The 25,380-nt window shown below is 45.2% G+C and overlaps 1 protein-coding gene across 2 annotated transcripts in view; it reads right to left on the reverse strand.

Annotated features, from left to right (window-relative positions):
• Window positions 1-3,424: 3,424 nt before the first annotated feature.
• Window positions 3,425-25,380, reverse strand: part of LOC115083908 (zinc finger protein 2-like) — a 60,752-nt gene continuing 38,796 nt past the window's right edge. Inside the window, exons 2-5 of one of the 2 annotated variants that reach the window (XM_029587988.1) lie at window positions 15,352-15,472; window positions 10,789-10,908; window positions 5,559-5,672; window positions 3,425-4,243 (exon numbers count right to left, since the gene is read on the reverse strand). In XM_029587988.1, the coding sequence (XP_029443848.1) occupies window positions 4,233-4,243; window positions 5,559-5,672; window positions 10,789-10,908; window positions 15,352-15,472 (366 nt within the window). In that variant the 3' untranslated portion in view covers window positions 3,425-4,232. The remainder of the gene's footprint in view (window positions 4,244-5,558; window positions 5,673-10,788; window positions 10,909-15,351; window positions 15,473-25,380) is intronic. The other variant, XM_029587986.1, reaches the window with a different exon arrangement.

Here is a 25,380-nt window from a genome sequence, read left to right on the forward strand (position 1 = left end):
TTTTGGTTCCAACTCCCTTCCACCCCCACCATCAATGCAGACAGCAGTGCTGGAGCTGCATCTAAGTGAAGTACCTAGCTAATTGGTTTGGGGTAGTAACTGCCGTAATAAGCAAGCTACTCCCACGCTTGTTTACCCTGCCTGTGCAATTCAGTCCTTGTTGGTTGTCTGAATATAAATTCTCTTTACTTCATTCGCCCCTGCCGTTGAAGCAGTGAGCTGCGCTGGATATGTATTCCAAGTGAAGTATCAGGCTTAATTGATTCGGGGTAATAACCGCCGTAACAAGCAAGCTACACCTATGCTTGTTTACCCAGACTATGTAATTCATTCCTTGTTGGTGGTTGTCTGGATATAAATCATCTTTTCTTCATTCTCCCTGCCGTTGAAGCAGAGAGCTATGCTGGATATGCATTGAAAGTGAAGTATCAGGCTTATTTGGTTTGGGGTAGTAACCGCCATAACAAGCAAGCTACTCCCCTGCTTTTTTGTGGATGCAAATCCTTTTTTCCCCCACATTTTGTTTTGCCTTTGAAGCATAGAGCAAGGTTGGAGTCGCATTAACTGTGTGTATGTTTATTGAATAAGGATATTAATCTCCAGGTAGTAGCAGTCATTCCCACAAGCCACCCCTGTGCCTCTTCTCTTCATTCACATCCTCTAGACTTTATGGATCCAGTGTGTTTATCCCACGCCCCTTTGAAATCCTTCACCATTTTGGTATTCACCACTTCCTCCAGAAGGGCGTTCCAGGCATCCACCACCCTCTCTGAAAAGAAATACTTCCTGACATTGGTTCTGAGTCTTCCTCCCTGGAGTTTTAAATCGTGACCCCTGGTTCTGCTGATTTTTTTGCAATGGAAAAGGTTTGTCATTGTCTTTGGATCATTAAAACCTTTCAAGTATCTGAAAGTTTGAATTATATCACCCCTGCTCCTCCTTTCCTCCAGGGTGTACATATTTAGATTCTTCAATCTCTCCTCATAAGTCATTCGATGAAGACCCTCCGACCTTTTTGGTCGCCCTTCTCTGGACCGCCTCCATCCTGTCTCTGTCCCTTCAGAGATACGGTCTCCAGAACTGAACACAGTACTCCAGGACCTGTATAAGAGGATTATCACTTCCCTTTTCTTACTCTATATTCCTCTCTATGCAGCCCAGCATTCTTCTGGCTTTAGCTATCGCCTTGTCACATTATTTCGCCAACTTCAGATCATTAGAGACTATCACCCCAAGATCTCTCTCCTGCTCTGTACATATCAGCCCTTCTCCCCCCATCGAATACAGTTCTTTTGGATTTCCACTCCCCATATGCATGACTCTGCACTTCTTGGCATTGAATCTCAGCTGCCATATCTTAGACCACTCTTCCAGCTTCCTTAAATCCAGTCTCATTCTCTACTCCTTCCCGCGTGTCCACTCTGTTGCAGATCTTGTCATCCGCAAAGACACAAACCTTACCTTCTATCCCGTCCGCAATGTCACCTTCAAAGATATTGAACAGGACCGGTCCCAACACCGATCCCTGCGGCACTCTGCGGCACTCTGCTCAACACCGCTCTCTCTTCAGAGTAAGTTCCATTTACCATCACACATTGTCTTCTGTCCGTCAACCAGTTTGCAATCCAGGCCGCCACCACCACGGCACTCACTCCTAAGCTTTTCATTTTATTCACCAGTCTCCTGTGCGGGACCATATCAAATGCCTTACTGAAATCCAAGTAGATGACATTGAGTGCTCTTCCGTGATCCAATTCCTTGGTTACCCAGTCAAAAAAGTCTGATTTGTCCGATAGGACCTTCCCCTGGTGAATCCATGCTGCCTCTGGTCCAGTAATTCTCCCGACTGTAGATAGTTCACTGTTCTTTCAACAGTGACTCCATTACTTTTCCCACCACCGAGGTGAGGCTAACCGGTCTGTAGTTACCAGCCTCTTCTCTGTGCCCACTCCAAGTTTCCTCCAAGAGTCAGTTTTATTGGGTGCATTATTCAACATTTGACTCCTTTACTTAAACCGTTTCCAGCCTGGGTGTACGTGATAAATTGTATACTGATGACATCCAGGTTTTTGTTGTTTTTTTTTAATCATGGTTAGCAATCTTCAGTTTGATTTCTGTATGCTTATGAACAATTAAGCACCGACTACAGTTTAGTAAACTTATATTTAATATTAAGAAAACTGAGATGACCATACGGAGGCATTTTTCCCTTTGGGATACCCTTCCAGCTTTTGCAGGCTGCACTATATCACTGCTCCTAAACCTGTCCTGGAGGACCCCCAGCCAATCTGGTTTTCAAGAACACCTGACTGGCTAGAGGACAGGCTTGGGAACCTCGGTGAAGTTACAAAATCTGGGTGCCATCCTCCGTTCTAATCTATGCATGCATCCTCACAATAAGACCGTGGTCAGGGCTGCTGCACACAGCCCTTGTTCTGACCCTGAATAAGCAGATTGGGCCAGATAAGGTAAATTTCAGGATGGCGATCCAGGCATTTGTCTTTTCCACCATAGATTATTGTAATACCCTATAGGTCTACCTAAATATCAGGCAAGTGCATTGCAACCAATGCTGAACATGGCCGCTCGTTAGTTGACAGGGACCCCTAAGAGGGACCACGTTACCCTGCTGCTAAGATCCCTGCACTGGCTCCCTGTCAGTCAAAGAATTCCTGAGGAGGGGCTGGATTATCTCAAGGCACAATTCAGGCCCTGCATTCAGAGGGGGCCTTCTCCATTATCGGTTCCTCGAGATACCAAAGCAAGATTGCAGAAGACTAGAACAGAGCTTTTTTTCTGGGTTGCCCCTCCTTTATGGAATGTGCTCCCTATTGAAATTCAACGATACCAGGACTATAAGACCTTTCTTAAGCAGGTGAAGGTACTTTTGTTCTGTGAGGCTTTTAAAATGTTTTATAATGTGTATTTTTATACTGTGAACCATCCAGAAGAGATGTCTGGTAATTGGGCAGGTAAGAAATTACTGTAAATAAAACTGGTATCAGACAATCTTAACTGGCAACCTCAAGTTTTGGGGGGGTTTTTTTGTGTTTTTTTATGATATCATCTTAATTTTGTCTACTCCCTAAGGGCTGTCCACTCTGTTGCAGATCTTAGTTTCAATTACAAAAAGGCTACACACAAAAAACATACACCCCCCCCAACCTTTTCCTTCTAACCCCTCTGCAATGTCTCACAAAGATTTGAGCAGAACTGGCTCCCGGCCCAATCCCTGTGGCACTCCACTAATCGCCCTTCCCTCCTCAGAGTGAATTCCTTTTACCCCCACCCTCTGTTGTCTATCTCTCAACCAGTTTCTAATCAAAACCATCACCGGGAGGCCCACTCCCAGGCTGCTCCGTTTGAGCCTCCTATTATCTCCTCCCCTTTTTGCCACTGAAAAAAGTTGGGGAAAAAACAAACAAACAAAAAAAACCCTTGTTTTATTCTGATTCTGGTAATTATATAAACACTGGAAAAAGCATTCATGATGAGTTTTCCTATTTAAGACCACAATAGTCAGAAAACATTTTGCATACATCATTACCTCTTTATTGAGGGTGTGTTTCTATGCCTTTTACACTTTAAATATAATTCATAGCATCTTATAAATTAAAAAACAAAAAATAAATGAAACCAATTGTGATCATTGCTAATTAGTACTCGCTCGAGTTTTGAGCTGTTTTAAATCAAAATATCCAGCTTTTTGGGGGCGGATTGAAGATATCAGTAGGGGGGGACTAGTACAATCCCCTTAAGTCCACTTGCACTAGCTACATCTCTCTGATGGCTGCAGGAAGAGTGGCATCATGCCAGCTTTAAGGGAACTCAAGAGGCTCTGTTGTGCCATCTCTTATGAAGCTGGCATGCTGTGTTTCCCCGTTGGCTCAGTGTCTTTCAGAGCTCAAGACAAGGGCCTTGACTCTTCCTTCAGTCTTTAGGATGGTCATAATCTGCTCGTTTGTAATCTCTCTCATTCTTGATGCATTCGGAGGGTCTGCAGTCTTTGGCTCCTCTGGTAACCGACCCCCTCCACAGGTATCCATAGCATACAGTCTCTCTCTCTCTCTGCTGCAGGGCCCATCTGCTTCCTGTTCAGGTGGCAATGAGTCCGGTTATTTATTCCCTTGGTCTTTACCTGACATTTGCGCTTGCAATTCCAGGCTTTTGTTCTAGAGGTATCTTCAGGGTCTTTTCATCTGAAAAGTACACAAGTTCGGCAGCTTACAGCCTTACATGTAACCTATCAAAAAGCAAAACCCTGGCTTTAGGTAGTACCTTCCAGCGCCCTCCCCCAAAGGCTAACAGTCTATATGGATGCTGCAGAAATATTCACACAGCCACTTTTTGTAAGGATTGCTTTGGCAGCATCTTTCTGGTGCAGAGACCCCATGAAAGCCTCCAAAAAGTTGAGATAAAAAAAAAGAGTCAATGTCTCTCAGTAACAGTGGAGATCTGAGACCCAAGGTCAAAGCAATGCCACCACTGGCACAGACGTGATAACAGAATTAGAAAGGGGACATTGTGGAGTTACCTAGGACGCTGACAAGTAATGGTGGCTGTGCAGATCATGGTGTGACAATAGAATAGCAGCTGGCTCCCTTTGGCAGGCTACAAAGTTCTGTAATTAGCTAGAAGTGGAAATGCAGGCCCACATGTAAAATCGGGTTTTTCCCCCGGCAGGGTACACATGGGACACAGGAGCCCGGGTGTTTGGATAATTTACAGTAGATTAAGCACAAAGGTCTGTAATAGGAGATGGGAAAGGGTTCTATTGGATGGAACTAAATGGGGTTCGTGTGATCTTCTGTCCAAGATATACCAAGCAGGAAGACAAAAACAAAACAAAAAACAAAAAAAAACGGGGAAATCTTGCAACTGGGCACAATCTGTGGCTGGCAGCTGGGATGTATTAGTTTGTACAGAATAACTGGGCAGACTGCAAAAGCATGATAGTAAAATAATGGCCAAAAAAGCCTATGTTATTATATCTTTGGGGACCTTCGTTTTCAGTTTTCATTTTGCTTGGGAATTTCAATGTTAGAATTTAAAAAAAAAATGGAAAAATGATTTTCCCCCACTCCTTTTTCTCTTATGTTACATCAAAGTAAGTGTTCCACTGACTTTTTTTTTTTTTCGTTCACACATTTATTTTGCCTGGGAATTTCAGAGAGACTGAAAATGAAGGTCTCTGTGCGCAGTATCTTTCATGAGTCTGAAAGCCAGTGGAGGGATCTTGGGAACAAAGGGCTCAGCTGTGCCCTAAAATGGACCAGAAGGATCCATATTTAGACTGTCGTAAGAGAACTAAGTCATTTCAAGACACGGCTCTGTGAATTGTTTGGAATACAACAAAATTACTTCTTTTGCCCCCTCAAGGCTATACAACATGGTTGCCTTGTGTCTTCCTGAAATGTTTTAAGAACATAAAAGGGGAGGAATCTGGCGAGCTTTTTCTTCCAAATGGTGGTTAAGTGAAGTCCATAACAACGCAGACAGAAACCACCACGGCGACACACGTCACCTCGCTAAAGAAGTGGCGTTCAGATGCGACTTACCTAACCAGGTCAATATAGAAGAAGTTTCTTCTTGTTTGTTTTCTTGAGCTCCGACACAGGGCTCTTCTCCTCGTTCAATCTTGGATACGATATCAGGTTTGGGAATGGGACATCCTGTTCATGAGGGGGAAAACAAAAAAAGCTACATTTTCTGGTCTGAATGATTGCTGTAAAGCTATACTGATGGATGAATCCACGATAGGTGGCCGTCGTAACCTCCCTTCCTCCAGCAGGCATGAAGAGGTTTAATGGCCTATAAAAAGTCTGAGTTATTCAGTCGTCATCAATAGATTAGGAAAATGGATCTGCTCAGGGCATCTCTTAATAAAAGAAACCCCGCAGTCTGGGCATCCATGTATCATGATCAAGGGAACCCTTTGAGTATGCTTATATAGATCTGTAGAGGACAGCATACAATATTGGCTAATAGTCATAGCCGTTTACATATGGATCATAAAAGCCTTTTGATTTAGAATGAAAAGGCGCACACATGGGGGGGGGGGGGGGGGGGGGAATCCCTCTTTCCCCCTCTCTCCATTCTTGGCTTTGTCCTGAACAACATTTCGTTCCATAAAGCAATCGGAGCAAGCTTGCCAGTGAAATCTACGAGAGCAACATTTCCCAACCTTGTCATACCAGGCCCACCAGCCTCCATGGGGCAGGCAGTGCCGAAAGAAGAGCTAGGAAACCGCTGACACTTCCACAGTTTCTCTTCCAAATTTTAACAAAAAAAAAATAAAGAGAAAGCGGAGAAGAGGCCATACATGAACCATCTCCCTCTATATATAAGGGCAGGAGAAGGGAGAAGGTGGGGTGGTGCTGTCAGCCGGCAGGAGAGACCGGCACAGAGAGAGGAGCGAGATCCTATATAGTTATTTGTGTTGAACCTCTGGCAGCCCCACCTGTCCATTAATCCCCCTGCCGCCTCAGAGTCGTGTGGTAAATTAAGTTACTCATGGCAATTGAGGACTGGTCACACAGATAACTCTTTGGTGTTATTCTGGCAATGCTGTTGTGTACAAATGTTTTTTCTTGGCTGTATAGTTGTAATGCAATAAACAAATTAATTATAAAATGACTCATGGCTACAAGTCCACTGGCTGTCTTCAGACCCAGGATAAAGAAGAAAGAAAAATAGGAGCTTGTGTGGACCCTGTGTGCTCTCTGTTGCACCTTGGAGTAGAGAACTGCAACTACAACTCACTCTGCACACACTAAATCCTGCCTGGAAGCCCTAGAAGGCTGACTGTTTTGAAACTGCCAGTCTGATTCTTCCGCAGGGACACAGGTTTTGAGTGGAAAAGCATATGGGTTATTTTTGTAGCCTGGTCTCCTACCCTGCCAAGTGATTAAATTAGTGGATTGGGACTTAAGAGGACGACCATAGACATGAACACACCAAGGACCCAGAAAGTTAAGCCTCTTCCCTGCTGGATGGACCCTGGCATTGTAGCTCCCCAGTTTCAGCCAGCAAGCCAACTGGGAGTCTTACTACTTAATGAAGTCAGATCTCCAAGAACACACAACAGTCTTCCCTAGGATTCACCAAATAAAAAAAAAATGCAAAACATACATAAGATATTCTGCATATACAGGACAATTCAAACATGAAATAAAACCATAGCAGAGTAGGTAAGAATGATAGATGGGCTAAAACTTTTCAGCAGAGAGAAGGATGGAAACTATAGGCTGGTTAGTCTTATCTCAGTGGCAGGAAAATTAATGGAAACATTGCTGAAGAAAAGGATGGCAAACTATAATCAGGTCGGTTGCTGGATCAGAGGCAGCATGGATTCACCAGGTGAAGGTCCTGTCAGACAAATCTGATTGATTTTTTTAATTGGGTGACTAGAGAATTGGATCAAAGAAGAGCGTTCAATGTGATCTACTTGAATTTTAGCAAAGCTTTTGATACAGTCCCACATAGGAGGCTTGACACTAAAATGAGAAGCTTGGGAATGAGCACCAAGGTGGTAGCATGAATTACAAACAGGTTGACTGATAGGAGACAGCATGTAATGGTAAACAGAACCTACTCTGAAGAGACAACCATGTTCATTGGAGTGCTATAGGGATCGGTATTGGGACCAGTTCTAGTCAATATCTTTGTGAGAGACATTGCAGAAAGGATAGAAGATAAAGTTTGTCTGTTTGTGGATGATACCAAGATCTGCAACAGAGTGGTCATGCCTATAGGAATAGAGAGAATGAAAAGTGGTCTAAGATTTGGCAGCTGGGATTTCAATGCCAAGAAGTGCAGAGTCATGCGTCTGGGATGCGATAATCCAAAATAACTATGTGTTATGGGAGGTGAAAGACTGATATGCACAGACCATAAGAGGAATCTTGGGATAATAGTGTCTGGCGATCTGAAGATGGCAAAGCAATGCGACAAGGTAATAGCTAAAGCCAGAAGAGTACTGGGCTGCATAGCGAGAGGAACAGCAGTAAGGAGGAGGTGATAAATGCCCTCCCCCAGGTCTCACCTGAGTACACTGTGTTCAGTTCTGGAGCCTGTGCCTCAAAGAGGATAAGAAACAGTATGAAGCTGTCCAGAGAAGGGCGATCAACATTGGAAGACTTATGAGGCTAGGCTTAGGGATCTATATATGTATACCCTGGAAAACAGGAGGTACAGGGGACATATGATACAGACCTTCAGATACCTGAAAGGTTTTAATGATGTGCAAAACTCTAATCTTTTCCATTGGAAAGGAAAACAGGGGGGGGGGGGTCATCACAAAATGAAGAAATAAAAAGACTCCTGGGGAATGACTCAGATCCGTTGTCAGAAATGCCCTTTCAGAGGTAGTGAAGACAAAAAAAAGACAGTCAAAGAATTCACGTGATAAACACTGTAGATCCCTGAAAGCTAGAGGATGGATATAAAGAAAAAAGGGTGCATGAGGGTAACTTGCTGGTTCAGCAGTTACTACCCTTAACCAACAAGCCTTGATGCTTTTGACACAACTGCAACATTGCTCTCCGCGGAATTGGATTCATACAACCACCAACACAGGCCTATGTTATTTTGTATGTTGTGCATACTGTGAATGTATCTTTTTGTAAACCGCCCTGATCTAAAAATATAGGAAGGATAGTATATAAATAATACCTGGAAATAAATATATACTAATAAGTAGACATAAGGGGGAAAAAAACAAAAAACACCACAAAAAAAAAAAAAAAAACCCACCCACCACAGGACTGCTTCTATGGCCAAGTCCATAAGCAAAGCACATCAAGCAGCTCTGTCTGAATGTTCAAGAAGGCTCATCACCCAGTAAAAATGTTGCTAGCAGTAAAAAATTGTTATGAATTGTCATACGGCTTGAGAATAAGTGCACAGAGCAGCAGTTGCTACCCCTTAAGAGAAACATGGGGGTAGCCTGCACGGCGCGGCAGATACTACCATAAAAAGATTGCTGGATGGACCATTTGGTCCTATTCTGCTGTCACTACTGTGTTACTAATAGAAAGACTCCTTACATAGGATAGGAAGGTAGATAAAGCTTGGAAGACCCAGCCAATTTTCTAATTTTCCCTTCCTTTTGTACTATATTCAATTTTAACCTCAGTTCCTGTAGATCTTGTTCCTCTATGCTTAGACCATGCTTTCTTTGATTGTTACTATTTTTGCCTTCATCACCTACTCTGGGAGGCTGTTCCCTAACTACCTTCCTCCCATCATAGTTCTTATGGTGCATACTCTGCATCAGTGTAATGATCCAGAAGAGGGGAAGAATGGTTAGTTTAAACTCCTATGGAAGAAATGCCTATATGACTCCAATAATGGCATTTCCAGGAACACCTAAAAATAAAACTTGAGTAATCTCCTGTTAAACACGTAGGAGGTCAGAATTATGTTGGAGTTGCACATGTCTAGTTTATGAGTGGAAGGTCTGGGTGAACTGGTGGAGGTATCCTCAATCTGGCGATTCCAAGTACACACACACACACGCGTATTTTCAGATGCAACGTAGTTTAGTTTCATATGACGAATTGTCTTTCTTTGGCAGTTAAAACAATGGACAATGAACACAGAAGATAAAATCCAACAATGTATAATAAAATAGAAAAGACAAAACACAGCATAGCAACTAAACAAAAAGCAATAAGTAACCATATAAAACAAAATAAGGCAATTAAAATAAATACTCAGAGTATATACACAGAATAAGCTGAAAAAAAAAATCAGGAGTTTAATCATATTTCTTAAAACTTTGACAAAGAGACAAGTTTTAAGGCCCTTCCAAAAAAAAAAAAAAAAAAGCCAAACTCTCTCAGTACGTAAGGACAAAGGAAGAGCATTCCAAAAGTCTGGAGTCCACGCATCCTTGATAAAAATACCTCTCTCCACATTCTGTACTGGATTATGCGCACTTTGTTATAATTGCTACATGTGTAAAATAGGAGCATAAGTTTTATAAAAATGGATAAAGAATGTGTGTGTTCCTGCATTACAAAATATACATGTGTACTTTTGGGGCAGGAATAGCTCCCGCCAGTTTATAAGCTACTCACATACATCTCCGTAGACTGACTTATGCACACCAATGGGGTACCAGGGACAGCCCTGAAAGCAGGGTTTGTACTGCATAGGGTAGAGAGTTAGAATGCCTTCCTCCAGAAGCACTGTCCATAGCTGATCAGTTTTGGTTTAAAAACCTGGTTTAATGCTGGAGAGTGAACTCTCTACAAGCTGAAAGGTGGTCCCTTGTTGTGTTTTAAGCACTGGGAATAGCCACTTCTCAGTAAGATCCTTGTAGGATTCTAATGTACTTGTAGAATTTAATCCTGCTTCCTGGGGAGGGGGAGAAGGATACTTAGTCCAATTATCCCTACTGACCAAGACACCTTCCCCAAAAACAAACATTCATTTAAATCTAGCTGGCCAGCTTCCAATCAGTGCACTAGAGTGACTTCCTCCACAAAGAAAAGGAAAAAAAAAAAAAAAAAAAAAAAAAAAGAGAGCGGTATTATTCACCTGTTGTTCTTTGGGATAGTCAGGCACACACTCCTGAAAATGAGACTAAGCCTGAGGGGAGGAGGAAGGTGATCTCACAGAAGTAAGTTGTTCAAGGCAGAACTCCCTTGCCCACGTACCATTTGCATTATTCATCGTAGCCCTACATAGACTCATCTGTACTTGCACGTCACAACATGGTATACAGTGTGCATGCTCCTTAAAAAAAATTTAAGACAGAACAAACAGAAAAACAGTCCTTACCTAGTGAAACCAAGAGGTTATAGTTCTCCTGCATGACGGTCTTGTAAGTCTTCTTCTGGCTGTCTCTTAAATTCCTCCACTCCTCCTCTGAGAAATAGACTGCGACGTCATCGAACGTCACTGAGGAAACACCAAGCCATTCCCATTCAGCATCTTCCACTCCAGGACTTTCCTCACCAATTGGTTGGGGAAAGAGTCAGAAAAATTTCACAACAGAGCCCAAACTCTCTGTATCCCTAAAAGACCGCAGTGAAGCCTTACAACCATGCAGAAATATAAAGCTGCGTCCTGCTCAGCCACACCAAGGTCCTCATCGAGCCCAGCATCCTGCCCAGACCCTGCAGCCAGCTCAGGTCACGAGTAACCTGGCAGATCCCGGAAAAGCAGGATTTACTTCTTGTTGCTGACTCCCAGGGATAAGGGATGGCTATCCCGTGCCTACTTGGCTAAAACATTTTATGGACTTTTTCTCCAGGAACTTTTGCAAACCTTTTAAACCCCCACTGTGCTAGTCTCCTTGATCACATCCGCTGGCATCAAATTCCACAGCTCGATTGTGTGCAGAGAGAAATTTTCTTCTGCAATTTCTTTTATATATCTGCTGGTTGTTAAGAGGATGCTCCATGAAACCTATTCTAGTATTATTTGAAAGGGTAAATAGCAGTCTAATTTACTTGTCCTATTCTCACACATGATTTTAATAAACTTCTACCATGTCCCCTTTCCAAGCTGAAGAGCCCTAACCTGCGTAACCCTCTTCAGGGGGGAGATGTTAACATCCCCCACTATCATTTTTGTTAGCAGAACTAGAAAAGATACAGAGATGGAGAAACCAGAACTGTACCTAGTGCTCAAGGTGCAGTCACTCTATGGATTGTTACAGAGACAATATAAATATTTTCTGTTGGAGTCTCCGTTACTTTCCAAATAATTCTCTTTTTTTTTTTTTGTCGCCTCTGCATAGTGGGGTAGATTTTCAGAGCCCTGCTCGCCTAAATCCGCCCAAAACCGGGCGGATTTAGGCGAGCAGGGCCCTGCGCGCCGGGAAGCCTATTTTACATAGGCCTCCCGGCGCGCGCAGAGCCCCGGGACTCGCGTAAGTCCCGGGGTTCTCGGAGGGGGGCGTGTCGGGGGCGTGTCGGGGGGCGGGCCCGGTCGTCGCGGCATTCCGGGGGCGTGTCGGCAGCGTTTTGGGGGCGGGTACGGGGGCGTGGCTACGGCCCGGGGGCGTGGCCGCGCCCTCCGTACCCGCCCCCAGGTCGCGGCCCGGCGCGCAGCAGGCCCGCTGGCGCGCGGGGATTTACGTCTCCCTCCGGGAGGCGTAAATCCCCCGACAAAGGTAAGGGGGGGGTGTAGACAGGGCCGGGTGGGTGGGTTAGGTAGGGGAAGGGAGGGTAAGGTGAGGGGAGGGCAAAGGAAAGTTCCCTCCGAGGCCGCTCCGATTTCGGAGCGGCCTTGGAGGGAACGGGGGGAGGCAGCGCGGCTTGGCGCGCGCAGGCTATACAAAATCGATAGCCTTGCGCGCGCCGATCCAGGATTTTAGTGGATACGCGCGGCTCCGCGCGTATCTACTAAAATCCAGCGTACTTTTGCTTGAGTCTGATGCGCAAGCAAAAGTAGGCTGATCGCGCTTCTTTTAAAATCTACCCCAGTAAGCGAAGGATTTCAAAGTATTGCCCACAAGGACTCTGATGTCCTTTTCCTGGGTGGCGATTTTTAACATGGTACTCAGCATTCGGTAAATGTACTTGGGATGATCGTTACCTACTTGCATCGCTTCACACGTGTCCACATTAAAGTGTCATCTGCTATTTAGTTGTGCCAAGTCTTTGTCGCACAAGGTCCTTCAGCTCTTCACAATCTGTTGCTGTTCTAACAATTTTTAATAGTTTAGTGTAATTTTTTTTTTTTAATGTGATCATTTCACTTGTTCCAGATACATTAAAGAGTGCTAAAAATTGCACAGGTCCCAGTATAGATCCTATTTACCTTTCCCCATTTGGAGAGCAGACTACTTAGTTCTATTCAACTTCCGGTCTTAACCGGTCACCAATCCAGAAAGGCACACTGCCTCCTTCCCCATGACTGTCTAGTTTCCTGGGAAGTCTTTCGGTTTTCAGAACACATTATCAAAGTATAGTGGATCAATGCATTTATAAGAAATGGATCAACGTGCTTCACACCATCAAAAACAATCTAATAGATTGTTAAGACAAGACTTTCCTTTGCTAAAACCATATAAGGATTCCTCCCCAATAAGCCAGGTCTATCATTATGGCAAGTACATTTTGTTTTAGACTAGCTTCTACCATTTACCCCAAATAAGCATCAGCTTAGGTCTAGTGTTTCCCAAATCACTCCTAAAGTCCTTTTTTTAAAAATTGGGGTTACATTGGCCACCCTCCAGTCCTGTAATCATTTAAAAACAGCCACGGATTACTTGTTACAGGTTTGCAATTCCGCGTTAGAGTTCTTTCAGAACTCTGAGATGAATGAGATTCAGTACAGGTGATTTATTATTTAGTTTGAAACTTTGATCTATTACATCTTTCGGTTTCCCAGAATCAAAGAATGTTTCTGGTGAAGGTATGTTCTAAACAATGTCCACACCTCATGCAAACTTAATTTTTCTAGTTTTTCACATTTTATCAAGGCCTGCCATTCTAAAGTTAAATGCCACTAGCAGGTATTTCTGACCTGGATTGGCTATTGTTAGAAACAGATCCTGATGGACCCTTGGTCTGACCCAGTATGGCAATTCTTATGTTTGGTAGTTAACCTTATTATCCACCCTCCAGCAATTATGTCAAATTTAATTGCATTAAGATCACTATTGCCAAGTGGATATACCGTAATTCTCAGGGGGAATACATGACCTGATACATGTCAAGTAGTTCCCCCTCTTGTTGGCTCCATGAGGCAATCATTTATGGCATCTGGGAATTTTATCTCCCTGGTCTGTCCCGATGTGACATTTACCCAATCAATACTGGGGTAATTGAAGTATCCCATTATGTTGCCAGTCTTATTAGCATTTGTGTCCTCATCCTGGTCAGGTGGGTGGTAGTGTACCATCACTATTGTACTCTTCCCACCACACTTGGAATGTCTATCCATAAAGATTCCAGAGAGTGTGGTTGGTTTCCTGCAGAACTTTGGTCCTACTTGACTCTATGCCATGCTTAATATATAGTGCCACCCCTCCACCCATTTTCGTTGCCTTGTCATGTTAATATAATTTGTACTCTGGTATCACAGTGTCCCATCGGTTATCCACCTTCCACCTGGTCTGAGATGCTTATTAGATCTATATTCTCGTTTAGTGCCATGCATTCTAACTCTCCAGTTTTATTTTTCAGCCTTCTGACATTTGCACACAGACATTAAGATTTTTTTTTATTTGTATTTCTAATTGCATTTGTATTCACAACCTGCTTATTTACAGAGGATACAGGCAATTCTGAGTCATTCATGTCTGTTTGATCTTTATATAAACCCATCTGGGATACGTTAACCTTGATCACAGCCTCTTCATTGTTTAGTATAACAATCCACACATTGCATGAATATAAACTTAAATCTACCTTAAAATCAAGGAAGAATTGTTTTGCACAGTGATACCTGCCCAGAGATAAGATAAAATTGCTAGATGTGTAGAGTAGCAGAGGGAGCTATGAGCAAGATGGAGAGTAACAGGGGGGGGGGGGGGGGGGGGGGGGGGGGAAGGGTGCAGAGGCTAAGCTTTCACATACCCTCCCCAGTTCTGCTTCTTTTCCCTTCGTTTTCTTCTTGTCAGCTTCCACTCCTGATGCCACTATTCCTATGGATCTACAGCTCTGCATATGCCACAACCTGGTTCTCATAGGTATAGTTTGCCATGCACACACCTCTATGTGCCTGTGAAGCCTGGATGCCAGGTCATGTTGTAGGAATACTCTCTCCATGTAGGAGACATCTGACAGTGCTCTACAAAAAAAATAGTTCTTACGTTTACAGTACCTCTGACCTAAAAGAGCCTACCGTGTAATAGATTGTGAGCCTGAGGTTAAATAACTTGCTGAGCAACACAGAGCAAGTGTTAGATAGCTTAGTCAGGCTGAGCTTTTCAGATATTATATTACTAATAACCCTAGGCCAAGGGTGGCCAGCTCTGCTCCTGAAGAGCCACAACCAGGCCTAGTTGTCAGGATATCCACCATCAATATGCATGATAGATTTGCATACACATTTCACCTTTCAGGCACTTCAAGTAGATTACATTCAGGTACTGTAGGTATTTTAAGTATTTCCATGTCTGCAGAGGGCTCACAATCTAAGTTAGAACCTGAGGCAACAGAGGGTGAAGTAACTTGCCCAAAGTCACAAGAAGCAGCAGCAGAATTTGAACCCTGGTTTCCTTGGTTTGCAGCCCACTGCTCTAATCACTAAGCTACATTGTGAATATGTAGAAAGCCAGGCCTGTTTGTGGCCTTTTGGGACTGGAGTTGGCCACCCCTGTCCTAGGCAATAGGCATTAAAAACGAGACACTGGCTCTTAAGCAAGTAATGAGAAACAATAGCTACCCAGAGATATCAGCAGCTCCTCAATCTCCCTATTCATGGCCCTGCATGTCCTCTTCTGCCATTCCACAAACTCTTGCCACTTCCTGGGGGAACACATGGTGGCATCAAGCATCAATGGAACCTGAGGCAGATAAATTACACAGTCAGCAATGCAGCTTCAACTCCGTTCCACGAATTGGACTCTGATGTAGCAGTCCTGGGTTCCGACAATCTCAGTGGACCTTCTGTACTGAGCCTTATCAACTCTGTGAACCAAGGCCTTCTGGGCCATTCTAAAGCTGTGAGAATCACTATTCCCTTGATGCCTCTCTGTTCTCCATATGGTAGACACCCCCCACCTGTTCTGGCCACCAGATCTCACTGGGCCTGCCTTAGAGCTCCCTTAGTGAGAAGCCATCCATCCCCCTCAGCCCCTCCCAACTGGAGGTTCTGGATTGGATATTCAAAGATTATTTAAGCCTAGGGGAGGTGCCTGCAAGAGATGTTGGGCAAAGCTATCCTCTCTACCTAAACCCTGGCCTAGGACAATTTAGTTCGTGAGGAACCTAGAGGGGGGGGGGGGGGGGGGGGGGGGGGGAGGTCCCTTACAGTAATATAAGAAGATGATGGAAATGTGAACATTCTGAAGGATGTAGACAAACCTTGAGCTACAGTAGGAAAACTCCAGGGCTGTGCCTGAGACCCGCTCCCTGTTGTCTGACCTTACTGGGAGGGAAGGAAGGAAGGAGGCTGGCTTGAGCGTGGCAGGGTTGGCCAGATGACTTGGGTTCTTCAAAAACAAGGTCTGAACTAGAAGGGTGGTGGTAAAGGTAAAAAAAATAATAAAATAAATCAGGCAATAGGCTGGCTGCTCCGACTCTTGGCGCGACATTACAATTGGCAGGGTTTTGTTAGTGGATGGATCCTGCGCTACTCCAGAGATCACACACTGTTCTTGCAGGATCTACTTCCAGTACCACAGGGTGTACCCTTCCATTTCAATGTTTTGATATGCACTTCCATCTTTTATGTCATCACTGAGACAGGCAGACTAGAAAATAAATTGGAACAGAAGCTTAGCAGGATCCAGACCAGGTACTGTGGCAGCAGATTTAAGGCCTCACAAGCAGTGTGCTGCAAGTTCACTATCTGGTGCAGGACTGTCATCTCCTAACAGGAGGGAGATGCAGAGCAGCATCCACGGCAGAGCCCAACAGGCAGGGGAGGCAGCGAGACACGATCTGCTGGAAGGGTGAGTTCAAGATTGGGGACTGGGGTCCTGCCGGCTCTCCCAGCTGCCCGTCGATATTGTTTGAAGTTTCCTATTCAATCCCACCAGGTCTTAACCACGCCCCTCCGGCTTCTCTGGATCCTTGCCCTGCTCTCCTAATCCAGGAGACTTCTCCTGCCTCTCCAACCCTGCTCCCTTACCTCCTTTCTGAAGCCTAGGTCCTCCACCTCCATCCCTGCCCCTCCCAGGAGGCACCCAGCAGATCAGATCCATTTCTTATTGCTTACTCCCAGGATTAGATCTACCTGAATAATAATGGTTTTTGCACTTTTCTTCTAGTTACCTGACCACTCTGCAACAGAGTAGACACCCAGAAGGAGTAGAGAGAATGAGAAGTGATTTAAGGAAGCTTGAACAGTGGTTGAAGATTTGGCAGCTGGAATTCAATGCCAAAAAGTGCAGTCATGCATCTGGGGTGCGGTAATCTAAGAGAGCTGTATGTGATGGGGGGGTGAAAGGCTGTTGTGCATGGACCAAGAGAGGGAGTTTGGGGTAATGGTGGCTGGTGATCTGAAGATGGCAAAGCAATGTGACAAGGCGATAGCTAAAGCCAGAAGAATGCTGGGCTGCATAGAGAGAAGAATAACCAAAAAGAAAGAGGAGGTGAAAATTCCCTTGTACAGGTCCTTGGTGAGGCCCCACCAGGAGCACTGCGTTCAGTTCTGGAGCCCTCATCTCAAAAAGGATAGAGACAGGATGGAGGCGATCCAGAGATGGGCGACCAAAATGGTGGTGTGGTGGGATGTCTCCATCAAATGACTTATGAGGAGAGGTTGAAGGCCCTGAATATGTACACCTTGGAGGAGAGATATGATAACAGACCTGCAGATACCTGAAAGGTTTTATTGATGCTTAATCAAACCTTTTCCATTGGAAAGAAATCAGTAGACCTAGGGGGACACGAAATGAAACTCCAGGGAGGAAGACTCAGAACCAAAGTCAGGAAATATTTCTTCCCGAGAGGGTGGTGGATGCCTGGAAGGAGGGTGGTGAAGACAAAAATAGTGAATGAATTCAAAGGGGAAATGGGATAAACACTGGATCCCTAAAGGTTTAGAGGATGGAAATAAAGGAAAAAAAAGTGCATGGGGGTAACTTGCTGATGCAGCTGTTACTACCCTTAACCAAGGGGGGGAATTGGATTCAGACAAGAACCAAAACGAGGACCCTGCCTTTTACAGTCGAGAAGTTGATAAGTATGGGGGGCGTCCTGTACGGCACGGCGGGCCCTGCCGTGGGCTTGCTGAGCAGACTGGATGGACCATTTGCTCTTTCTGCCATCATTTCTAGGTTTGCCTGTTTCTCTGTTAAACTTCTTCTAAACTCAGCTATGCTACATCTTCACCACATCCTTCAGCAACAAATTCTATAACTTGATTGGCTGTGTTGAGTGAGAACCCTTTGTAAGATTTGTTTTAAATCTGCTCCTTGTTAGTGTCATGCTGTTTCCTCAAGCCTTAGGACTATTTGAAAAGAGTAAATAACCATTCCCCACTTGTGATTTTATAAACCTCTGTCAGTCATCTCTTCTCCCAACTTAACCGGTTAGCCTTTTCCTAAGGGAGCCCTCCCATCCCTTCATCTTCTCGTTGCTTCTCTGTCCTCATCTCAGTTCCATTCTAATTTTTTGAGATGGGATGATTTTGCAATCAGTCAGGATATAAGTTTCAATAAAATGTTATGATCTTGTTTATTATTGGGGGTTTCTATTGTGTGTGTTGGTTATTGGAATATAATTAACATTATAACACAAGGACAAAAGTGGGTGGGAGTTAGCACAGTGCAGAGAAATGGGGGAGGGGAAGACACAAACCCTAGTACCAGCCCTGCTTCAGTTTTGTTTTGTTTTTAATTTGTTTAATTTAATGAGAACAGCACAGCTCATAGCGAGACAAGAATGGCACACCAAGCCATACCCCGTGGAACCTAACGCACAATCATATGCTGTGCACATACCTAACAAATTATTGATACCGAACAGAAAAAAAAAAAGGGGATATCTGTGGCAGGTGTCCAGGGCTACTTGTGTCCCGCTGTAATGATGCAAAGGCCGTGTCTGCGTTCTGCCGCCGCACCTCCTAACCGCAACAGAACGCAGACACGGCCTTTGCATCATTACAGTGGCCGTCCCACTGTGCAGCACCCTCAGCCTTGCCAGATATAGCAGGGCATAAGTGATTTTTCTCTTCTGTAGCTCCTTCTTAACCTCTCCAGGACCCTTACGCTTCTTGGCTGCATCTATAGAGAAGTCTTGGAAAAAGAGAACACACTTCTGCCCTGATGCACGATTTCCCGTTTCTTGTGATTGGTGTCGAGAATGCGGCCCTTGTCTCCGTAGTGCTGGAGTCAGAGGATAAAACCTCACGGACAGCCACCCGCCACTGGCGCCAGCACAAATCAATTAATTTTTAGCCTTCCAGTCTTGCACTCACTTCTGAGGACATCGGGAGATCCAATGAGCTAAGAAACCCGCCGGATCTGCTCCCGCCTCCTTCTCTTCAAGGTCCACTATTCTCAGATTGGGCCGTCGGCAGTGGTTCTCAACGTCGTTGACCCTGCTATTTTCTGGAAAGTTATGACTTTCCAGAAAATGCAAAAAACAAACAAACAAAAAAAAACACCCCACCCTGCAGATTTGACCTAAATAAAATAACCAAATGGCCACCCTTCCTCTGGAGTATGCACTAACTCTGATCCTCAAGAGCCACGAACAGATATGCATTTATATATACTGCATACATATTATGGGATTTCCTGACCACCAGGCCTGTTTGTGGCTCTGGAGGACAGGAGTTGGCTACCCCTGCATATCGTGGGCTGACACCAAGTGTATCAGTTTTACGTAAACTATACAGATGTTACAATAAAAAGCTCTAAAGGCTTTCTATGCATCCTCCAGTAAAACTACTGTTAGAAATTATTCAATAGTATTCAACCAGTTTTACGTTGGAATGATGTCTGGGGTTAATGGTTAGCCCAGACCTACAGGTAAGATCTGTTACAGGGTGTTCTGGTTTCATCCAGTCGTCTTCCGCAGAAGACAATGATTTAGTTAGGTGTGACCTGAGCATATCCAGCAGATGGCAGTCTAAGCCTAGACTTGTCTCTATGTGCAAGTCTAAAGTAGTTTGGTGAGTGTAGGCTCTTTCGTTTTCAGTTTAACAGATTTTTCCCCAAAAGTAATAAACTGTTTAAACCAATTTTCACCCTAATTTTAGACTGATTAAAGAGCAGCTCCAGAGCTGCAGATGTAGCAGGTCCCCTACTGGTGCTTTATCCTTCACTAGGGGGCGCCACAGGTCAGAGTCAGGACGGGGAGGAAGAATTAACTTCCAGTGCCCTGGCACAAATCACTCATGGCTCACCCCCCCCCCCCCCCGGGGAGAAAATCGCACTAAAAAGGTGCAATATTGTCCAGAAAAGGAGGCAGGAAACAAAATAAGTAGAAGAGGCAGAAAAAACTTCAACCTAGTGTCCATCCATTCAGCCCTTGCACTGGAATCGGCAGAAATTTTTTTAAAAAGGTTCAGGAGTGGTGTTCTACATAAAATTGTTTACCGTAAATTAAATAGAAACATCCAAGCCAAGAGAGAGAAAATCAAAACCATCAGAATGAGAAAAAGGGCAGTGGTGTCCTTGTCCATTTTCTCGCCTTTCCTACCTCTCGCGCCTTCATCCTTAGCCAACGTTATCCTTACCAAGCGGAGCCTCCAGCAACCACTCTGGGGGAAACATAGCCTGATCCAAAAGGATCCAAAAATGGGTGCAAAAACTTTCCAGTTTGATTATCCAAAGCGAAGGCTCCTCTCCACCCTCGCTTAATTGGATGCTTGGGCAAAAAAAAGATATCGAATCCCAATCTTCAGTGAAGTTGGGGTTTGGGGGGGGGGGGGGGAGTGCAAGGCCTTCCCTTCAGACTAGGAAAAAAAATAAAATCTTCAACAGAAGAAGGACAACTTCTCCTTCAGCCTCCTGCATAATCCAGAGAGGATCTTTAGCTCTTCCTATACCTTTTCTCAAGATCAGGGGTGATCTCCCCCTATTGTTCTCTGTTGAGATCCAGGTAGGTATCTCCGATGCCTTCCCAGCGGCTCCTTCAGCCCTACTCCCTCTGACTCACTTGGTACACACTCCCAGGGCTTATAAACCCCTCGGGAGCCTCTCCCCCAGTAAGGTGGGGTTAAGCAGTGGGAGGAATGCCAAAAATAAAAAAAAGCCACACTCCTCCCATTGCCCCCAGCTGGAAAGTATTAGTGACGGGCCGAGGCACCCGTCGCACAGATGCAGAGTCTCAAGACCTCCGTCAACTGCCGGAAGCACGTGGGCCCAAAGGTGCCGCAGCATTTCCAGTTTCTGCTCGCCTGTGTCACTGATGTGGCACTGGAGAGTGAGCGCCTGCCCCTCCCCCCCCCCCAACAGCCAGAGTGGCCTGCCGCTTCGTGCCGCCAGTGCATTCGAAGTGGGCCATGCCCTCCAGCAGCACTTCCCGGAAGGCTCCCTGGCCCTGCAGAAAAGCGGAACGCAGTGCTGCATAGAGCAGGGGCCTCAGAAGCCCGGAGCCACCACTAGTAAGGAAGAATGCTGGTGCAATGGGAGGGGGGTAGAGGGGAGAGGGAGGGACATGCTCGGGGATGGCAGTACAGATGGGGGTCCTGCTGACAGGGAAAATCTGCTTAATATTGTTTATTGTCCCTGCCAATTAACTTAGATATTTCCCAAAAAAAAAATTCCCCACTGATTCTCTCCTGTTTTTGTCGTCATAATAAGCCTTGCTAAATTCTCAGAAAAATTTAAAAAATGAAAGTGAAGGTGCCTGGGTATGTGGTAGTAATTCTCTCTCACTATGTGCACGCAGAGGATTCCGCTCCCTCCAGGGAGGTTAGTGACAGACTTTGTATTCACTTCTCCATGCTAGCGCTATTTAGTACAGATTTCTGGGGGCCGCTCGGTGCAGCAATTGAGCAGGCCTGCATTTGCCAATAGCCTGTGCCTAGTGTGGCAAAAGTCTGGGGCAGCAGACCAGCTGAAGACTTATTGCCTTCCACCTGTGCCGAACCTCACACAGCAGAGAGCAGCCCTCTCTTTCCATTCAAGCAGCCTACAGAGAACTGGAGAGGAGGTGAGCTTGAAACAGAGCACAGCAAACATGAGCCGCTCCGATCCCTAATCCAGGGGTGTTCTAAGCGGTCCTATGAGTCCCTCCAAGTCAGTCGGGTTTTCAGGATATCCCTAATGATCATGCATGAGGTTTTCATGCACTACCTCCTGTGCATGCAAATATTTCTCATGCATATTCATTAGGGATATCCTGAAAACCCAACCAGCTGGGGTGGCAGACAGGTTTAAACACCCCCGCCCTAATGCAACTTCTCTACCTGCCTGTGTAGAGAGCAGGAGGGAAGAGGGTGAGGCTGGAGCAGGAACAGACAGCCGGTGAGAGCATGGTGAAGGTCTGGTCTTCCAGTGAAGTATTGTCCTGCATAGTTGAAGCACATTATAAAGAGCAGGATTGTTCTGGCGGCGGGAAGGAGGATCAGTTTATGATTTATATTAAACAATTATCAAAATCTCAGTGGCTAGCAGCACCAAGCTGTCTGCTGGCTCTTCCCCTTTCCCATTGTGATGCAGCCCACAAGGTGTAAAGTCTGTGCTGTCCCCACTGCCTCCCTCTGTATACAGCCTCGGACCACCACCTTCTCCCCAAGCCCCTTCTGCCTATCACCATCAGCAGGAGAGCAGCAGTGGTACCTAGGACAGCCACCTCTTCTTCCGTTGCCAGAGGTTCAACAGCTACTTTGAGCCATGCAGTCCTCAGGCGGCAGGAGGAGGGCGTGCGAGGCATCATCATTGCTCTCCTTCCTTCCAGATCAGCAGTGGTGATGGAGGTAAGAGCTGGGGAAATGGGATTATTGGGTGAAGGAGGGCCGAGAGAGAAATCATTAGGAAAGATTAGTGGGGGCCATAGGATGGGATCATTTTTGGCAGGCTACAAGTGGCTTGGGGATAGATGAATACGACAGATTAGAGAGAGAAGCAAACTTGGAAAACTATTTTATAAATTTAATATAAAAAAAAAATGGAAGTGTTCATCCTTGTACTTCAGAATATTCTAATTCTTGCTAGAGAATCTATCCCTGCGCTACCGCAGGAAAATGTAGGGGCTGGGCCTTCGACTTACACTCTTTATTGTCAGACATTCCCAGAGGAGTGGGGCAACAGCACCAACGGTGCCTAGGGGCAGCAAAAAACTAAAGTTGTCACTGGCAGTGAGCAATTGACACTTTTAGATTTCAGCAAGAAAGTCGCGTTGGCTGGAGTTTGGGTACCAGGATATTACGCATCATCTACATCAGCAATTCTCAGCCAGGATGTCGCCAAGCACTGGCAGGTGTTTCATGCTGCCCGCAGCCAGCAGGGCCTAAGACCGGAGCCGCTGGCTACTGCCGCCAGAAACCAGGTCAGTGGAGCTGAAGATGTTTCTGGCTACCGAGAGAGAGAGAATTGTGTGATTGAGAAAGATGGGTCAGAGAGGTGAGTGGTGTGTGAGAGAGAGATGAGATTGGTTGTGGTCCCTAAGCAAGAGGGCTGTAAGGACAGTTTCAGCAGCTACTGCTGCTTCTGGTGTGGCCTCTAAGGGAAAGGAGTAGAGAACTGCTGGAGAGGTAAGTAAAAGTGGCTTTTTAAGTTCAGTTTTCTTAATTGACTGCCATTTTAATTATTGGGTATTATGTGATGTCTGCTGTTTTGAAATATTTTGTTGATGTTTGAAGAATTTAATTGTTGGATGTTATTTTGGTCATCAGCTGTTTCGAAACATTATTCATATAGTTTTACAATTATTTCTGTTGGGGGGGGAATCTAACAGCTTGGCTTTTCTTTTTCCTAATTGGAGGTGTATTGATGTTTAGGGCCTGGTATTTATTTGTAGCATTGCCTTTTTATAGGTAGGATTGTTCCATTTGAGCTCATGCCATAATGCAGGTGTAACTTTGCGTAGATTGGTTTGTGTGCATTATTGCAGCTCTTGGTATTACTATATTTCTGTTTCCATTCTCCAGTTTTGTACTGCATGCATGCAGAGTAGCTTTTTTGGGTTTCCATTCCAGTTTGTCACCATATTTGTAATTTGTGGTCTTTTTGTACTTGGTGAAGGTCAATCTTGATGTGTATGACAGAGGTGATGTTTTAACAAGCATGTAGGCTAGTAAAAAAGGTCACCGTATTTGTTGTGTTTTTCTCAATAGGACATGCATTGGTGTTGAACTGCTGACTTTTGATAAGTAGGGCTATTGCGCCTGGTAGTAGAGGGAGTTTGTTGTTGCTGTTATTGAGATAATACGAGAAGATACCTTTTGTGTATGGCCAATGTTCTAGTTCTGCATTATACCATTGGTCCAGGTGGGGTTCCTCGGGATGCAAAGTGTACATTTAGCCTTGCGATTGTTATGTTCAGTGTGTCACACATGAGAACCATCTTGAAGATGTGGCCTGATGGAAAGAGGTCGAGAACCACTGATCTACAGCAGGTTGCTCTCTCAACTCTTGCTGATCTGCTTCCCCAGTCACTTTTCAGTCATTTGTTTTGTTAGCTGTAATGCCTACTTCAAGGTTTTGGCCAAAATGTGCAGGGATTGCACTCAGTCCCAAGGCTGGGTCCTCACACAAAGTCTTTTACAAGTTTGGGGGGGTGGGGGATGTAAGACATAGGGTTGAAAGCCTCTTCACTGTGAGGGTGGGGGTTTACATTAGGTGTAGGTGCAGAATAAAACAGGACACGGTGGTTGGGTATTCCAAAAAAAAATTTAATGAATGTTTTCCGATTCAGTCATAGAGCACCACACACCACTGGATTTCTTGTTACATCCATAATACATCCCAAAAACTGTTCCTCTTCTCCTCCAATGCCTTTGTCCCTCAGCAGAGATTCCCTAGCTGTAGGGTAACCTCTCCCAGACAGTACCCGAGGTCCTGGGATGGAACAGTCCTCTTCCAGAGGACACTCTCCTACTTTTCCTCAGGTGGGGTCTTAAGTAATTCCAAAAACTCTTTACTTCCACAGGTATCTGACAATCCAGGTAATAGGGAAACTCCCAACTTCTCCTATATTTGCTTCACTGGGCAGGAGGATGACAGAAAAATTCCTTAAAAAAAAAAAAGGAGGAGGATTGGCTGTAGCAACTGCTGTACTACCATCCATGGGTTGGGTGATGGAGCCAATGGGTCTTCTCTACTCCTGGCACAGGATTCCCTGACGTCCTTCCTTGAGCAGAGACCAGGGATCCCACTGGTCACTCCACACTCCTCTCAAAAATCACAAGGACAAAAAAAAACACCCACAACCAAAACGTCAAGGATGGAGACAGCCCAACCAGCGTACTGGAAGGGAGTTAAGCTCCCCACCTGTGCAGGAGATCCAAACCATGAAGGCTGGTATTGGGGAACAGCACCTTTCCTCTTCTAGAGCTGGCCACACAGCTTTCCCGCTCTGCCTGTTATACAGTCCGGGCGGAACAATCCGGCACCCCACAGGGGTGTTCGGGGAATGAGCCTCCCCCAGGGCTTGAGCTAGAGTACAATGTATAGAGGAGATACCCGAGGGAGTCTTTACATTGCTATTCTCGTTATATTTACCATTCTTCCCTTCTCGCCTCCTAATCCTGCCCCCTGGAGTCCCACTGAAGCAGTGGGACTCCAGGCAGTGCTGCACCTCCTCTCTCCTCACTCACACGAGCTCTGCAGGAGGGAGGCGGCCATGGGGC

The sequence above is a fragment of the Rhinatrema bivittatum genome, chromosome 2, assembly GCF_901001135.1.
Source record: "Rhinatrema bivittatum chromosome 2, aRhiBiv1.1, whole genome shotgun sequence".
Classification (NCBI taxonomy): Eukaryota; Metazoa; Chordata; class Amphibia; order Gymnophiona; family Rhinatrematidae; genus Rhinatrema; species Rhinatrema bivittatum.